Here is a 5,030-nt window from a genome sequence, read left to right as displayed (position 1 = left end):
GAAGAAATTGGTAAAGAAGGTGATGTTGGAGAATAAAAAGGAGAAGAAGAAGGACAAGAAGTAGAAGAACCAGAAGAAGACGGAGAAGGAGAAGAAGAAGAAGACGAAGAAGAAGAAGGCAAAGAAGAAAATAAAGATAAAGAAGAAGATAAAGACAGAGAAGAAGATAAAGATAAAGACAGATAAAAAGATAAAGACAAAGAAAAATATAAAGACAAAGATGAAGAAAACGACAAAGAAGAAGGAAAACACAAAGAAGAAGGAAAAAGAAAAAGAAAAAGAAGACAAAGACAAATAAAATGAAGAGGAAGCAAAAGAAGAACAAGTGAAACGACCAGGAACACAGGTGGACATGGCCATCTTAATTTCCCGCTCCCTCAAAAATGGGGCGGGGAGTATGCTCAGCCGGTCAGAATCCCGGCTTGCGTTTGGCGATAGAGGAATGTGGGGAGGCGTGGCCGGCAGACCGACAGCGAGGCTGGGGACGCCGGGGCCGACTCTGAGATGGTGCCGAGGAGGCATGGCCGGCGAACCAGCAGCGATGCGGGGCGCGCCAGGATCGGCACCGAAATAAATGTCAGGTGCGTGGATCGCCCAGCTGGGCACAATTCTATAATCACCTGGCAGTGCGTAAAAGGGTGGCAGCAAAGGAGGACGGGGCGGAAGAAGTTGGAGAGCCAGCAGTGCATGAAGAGCGAAAGCGACAGAGAGCGAGACGCAGACGACGACGACGTGGGCGGCTGAAAAGCGACCGAAGAGCGAGCAGTGGAGGAGGAGCTGAAAAGCGACCCGACGACAGACTGAGGTTTATTTGAAAAAATAAAAGAAGTCACAACGCTGCTCGCAGTCATGTCTGTGCTTGGTGGTCCAAGGAACCCGGACGACAGTGAAAGACTGTCACACCCTCATACTATAAGGATGTAATAATTTAATATCTGTGGTCCATTCTCAAGTTTTTTTCTTTTTCCCATCCTGTGCTTTTGGAATTATTCCTTTCCCAGTTGTGGGTTCAGACCAGGGGATGTTGTTGTGGTTTGTGAAGCCCTTTGGGGCACTTGTGATTAAGGGCTACACAATAAACTTTGATTGATTGATTGATTGATTGATTGATTGATTGATTGATTGATTGATTGATTGATTGATTGATTGATTGATTGATTGATATGGTGAAAACAAAGCAACAAATGTGTGGGAACATCTATGACTGTGTAGAGAAGAGCTTCTCAAACAGTATTTGATTTCCACTAAGTGTGTTCAGCTGTTATGTCTGCAAAAGGTTGCTAGTTTGATGAGTCAGAAATAATAATGAAAATCTTTTGACTAAAGTATTCCAGGAAAACATTTGAAAGTTGTAATGAGGGTTTACTAAACAGACACATTAAAAATGGGACCAGCTTGACAGACTTATTTTAATATTTTGTTTTACAAGGTCTAGGATGGACATGGAAACACAACCAGGTTTATGATGATGAGTGTGTGATCTGTGACGGTCATCCACTTAGCAAGTTACTATGACTAGCAATCAAACCATTGCAATCAATATGAAAATTGTGCACAGTAAGATGTTTATACATCTCATTCAGCATTCATAACTGTGCCAGACTCAGTGGTACTTATATCCACTGTTGTGTAAGCCACACCAGTGTAGCTGCCAGTGGACGGTAAATTCAGCGTGTGGCCATCCATGGTTGTGATGCAGACTAAGGCCGAGTACTGCAGGTCGATGTTTGCTCGTCCCACCGACAACTCAACGTTGACAGTCTTTCCTGCCGGGACTTTCACACTAACCTCATCTGATTCTGTTATGGTCTCCTGATGGCTCACTGAGTTGGAGTGCTCCGCTCCCACGGTCAAGCTAAACCCACCAGACACCTCCACCAGCTTTGGGATCCCTGCTGAAACGGTCATGCTGACGGTGGACTCAATCTTGTTGGTGGTGCTCCAGGTGGTTTTCTTGGTCACAGATCTGCTGTACGTGCATTTCTGCTCTTGAGTCTCAGTAGTGTTGTTGCGATATGCCACCGATTTGATGTATTCTTTCGTCACCTTGATCAAACAAACACAGAAAAACACAAAAAGATGCATATTGTATAGTTGTATAGGACTGAGATAAGCCACACGTAGCACCACTCACCTGGGGTTTGTACATGGCCAGGCCGGAATAAGTCAAGTTGGTCAGCACAGACGACTTGATGGGACTGATGAAGAGGAATCCCATACTGTCGATGTCATGGCCGTGTCTCCCTTCCAAGCCCAGGCAGACGCCAGACCCCACGTCCATAGAATACTCGGTCTTCATGGGCCAGCCATTCATGTGCTCAAAGAATTCGCGTCCAAAACTGGTCCATAGTCGGATGCCACCGAGGCGTGACCCGGCACCGTTGCCCCACAGGGACAGCTTGTCGATGCGCTCGCCAGGGAGGAAGGTAAACTCACTGAAAGTGTTTGCTCTCCCAAAAGTCTTCACGCGCCCGTCGGTCAGTTCGGCCCGCACGGCGTGGATCTGCCAGCCGCCCACTGCCACTCCAATCTTCTTGAGGGTGGCACCATTGTTAAGGCCATGGAAAGCAAATGGATCTCCTCCCTTTCCACCAACGATATGAAGCCTAGTCGACATGTTTGATAGCCTGAAACAGAAATGTTCTTAGCCATATTCAGATTTACTGGACTTCCTGAAGATTTGTATGGAGGTTAATTTGTGTCTTTATTACAAAAGCTTGTTTTATGTAAGGGAATTTTTTGCCTTTGGTGTTTGTGAACTGATTTTTTATTTTTTTTTACATCAAATTATGCTAACAAATTACATTGAATAAAAATATGTGAGCAAACGCTGTATTTAAAAAGTATATATATTTAAAATCCAGTGTTTGAAAATGTAGTTTATAAAAATTCAGACTGAAGCAATCAATCCTGTCTCAGAACCAGTCAATGAGGCCTTTCAGTCTTAATTTGCCTAAAGTGAGGTTTGAAGCAACAAACATTTTTTATATACTGATTTTTTTTTTACACTGACTTTTTTACACAATTATTATTTTTACACTGAATTTTTATACATTGAAATAGTTTCACACTGAAATTTTAAAGGGGAACATTATCACAATTTCAGAAGGGTTAAAACCAATAAAAATCAGTTCCCAGTAGCTTATTTTATTTTTCAAAGTTGTTTTCAAAATTTTACCCATCATGGAATATCCTGAAAAAAGGCTTTAAAGTGCCTGATTTTCGCTATCTGTAAATCCACCCGTCCATTTTCCTGTGACGTCACTCCGTGATGCCAATACAAACAAAAATGGCGGATAGAACAGAAAGATATAGCGACATTAGCTGGGATTCAGACTCGGATTTCAGCGGTTTAAGCGATTCAACAGATTACGCATGTATTGAAACGGATGGTTGGAGTGTGGAGGCAGATAGCGAAAATGAAATTGAAGAAGAAACTGAAGCGATTGAGCGAAAAGCTATTGAAGCTCTTCGCTCAATAGCTATAGCTATTGAACAAACTATGTAAAAAGCAGATCATGATTGAGGGTTTGGCGGCGTGGCTCGGTTGGTAGAGTGACCGTGCCAGCAACTTGAGGGTTCAAGGTTCGAGTCCCGTCGTTGTGTCCATTGGTTTAAATGTGGCCACTAAGCCTTGGAGGCTTAGTGGCCACATGCGTGGACAGCACCTTTTAGCTCTTATTTCCAAAACTGTGTACTGAATTGAGGTCTTATGGCCGCTTATGTGGACACTTGTACTGCCATCTGGTGGTGTCAGAAGAGTATAACATTCAATGGAATTTGGAAAAAAAAAGTGTAAAAATAAGAATAAGCACGTCACTAAACATGAAGTACACCTTTGTGTACTTATGGACTAAGTACATCATATCAAAATATGATTCTTAGTTTTTATTCTAATTAGGGTCCAAAAAGCCCAAATAGCAAAGATAAATAAAAAAAGCATGTAAACAAACGGCTTGGGCTTTAAGAAGTTAAGCTGTTACACTATGTAAAGAGCTTTGAGTCACTAGAGAAAAAGTGCTATATAAATATAATTTATTTCACTTACAAAACAATAAATGATACATGTTTAATCATCTGATGTCCTTCTGAAGTCAGAACGTTTTGAATTTGGTGGACATAATGCCCAAACACAAAACCAAACCAGGATAGACTAGAAAGGTTGGTAGCAGGAACAGACTATGTATCATCTATGACCAGATATGCATACTCACAAGTTGAAGAGTGGACAGATGATATCAGACCAGGAAGAAGTGCAAGGACTCTGTACAGGTTAGTGATTAAAAATGAAACTTTTATAGGCAATGAGGTTGGACTGCCCAAACCACCTGGGATTCCCTTGAATTTGATAGGCTATAGAGGCTGAGGATGGAACCCAAAGGGGAAAGTCTTAAGACAATAGCCTCTGGCCAATAAAGGAATCGAGCTACGACGTGTAAATATTAAATATCTACATTCCAAAAACACATACATACCAAATAATAGAACAGGAAACAGACATGGGCAATAACAAGGTCAATCTAAACCCATTCAGATTTAAAATCTCTGTGATATAGTTTACAATGAAAAACTATGATAAACTTACTAAGTTTCCATAAAGGGTGACACCATGTTTATGTGCTATTTCAACTATTTATGAATTCATTTGATCCAAATGTAAAGTTTTTATCATTCATCATGATTTTGCACTGCAGCTCTGGGAGAAAAGAGCAATTATTCTCGTGTCTAAATGTAATGTAAACACTCTGACAATGACCGTAAAGGAAGATTGAACTTTGAAACTAGATTGCAAAAGTCAATAACAGACATACAGTGAGGGTTTACGGCCTCACATAGTTAGGGAAAGACTCCACCGAGTCCATTTATTCCAAACAAAGAAGTTAGATAAATAGTTTTCAACGATGAGCTTAGTTTTTATACCCATCCATCCATTTTCTACCGCTTATTCCCTTTGGGGGTCGCGGGGGGCGCTGGCGCCTATCTCAGCTACAATCGGGCGGAAGGCGGGGTACACCCTGGACACTTTTTTT

At 41.7% G+C, this 5,030-nt stretch overlaps 1 protein-coding gene across 1 annotated transcript; it reads right to left on the bottom strand.

Moving 5' to 3' along the window:
* Positions 1-1,435: 1,435 nt before the first annotated feature.
* LOC133564909 (aerolysin-like protein) lies at positions 1,436-2,618 on the bottom strand. Its single transcript, XM_061919442.1, has 2 exons — positions 2,135-2,618; positions 1,436-2,046 (listed from the first exon to the last, which is right to left on the bottom strand). The coding sequence occupies exons 1-2, from the start codon at positions 2,615-2,617 to the stop codon at positions 1,576-1,578; spliced, it is 954 nt and encodes a 317-aa protein (XP_061775426.1). The 5' UTR covers position 2,618; the 3' UTR covers positions 1,436-1,575.
* Positions 2,619-5,030: the final 2,412 nt, after the last annotated feature.

Source organism: Nerophis ophidion, linkage group LG13 (genome assembly GCF_033978795.1).
Source record: "Nerophis ophidion isolate RoL-2023_Sa linkage group LG13, RoL_Noph_v1.0, whole genome shotgun sequence".
NCBI classification, from domain to species: Eukaryota; Metazoa; Chordata; class Actinopteri; order Syngnathiformes; family Syngnathidae; genus Nerophis; species Nerophis ophidion.
Note: the sequence above shows the minus strand (reverse complement) of the source record. Positions and strands in the feature narration are given on the sequence as shown.

Coding starts and splice junctions, on each gene's coding strand:
- LOC133564909 (XM_061919442.1), bottom strand. CDS start 2,617: ATGTCGACTAGGCTTCATATCGTTGGTGGAAAGGGAGGAGATCCATTT. Junction 2,047..2,134: donor TGGCCATGTACAAACCCCAG/GTGAGTGGTGCT, acceptor TGTTTGATCAAG/GTGACGAAAGAATACATCAA.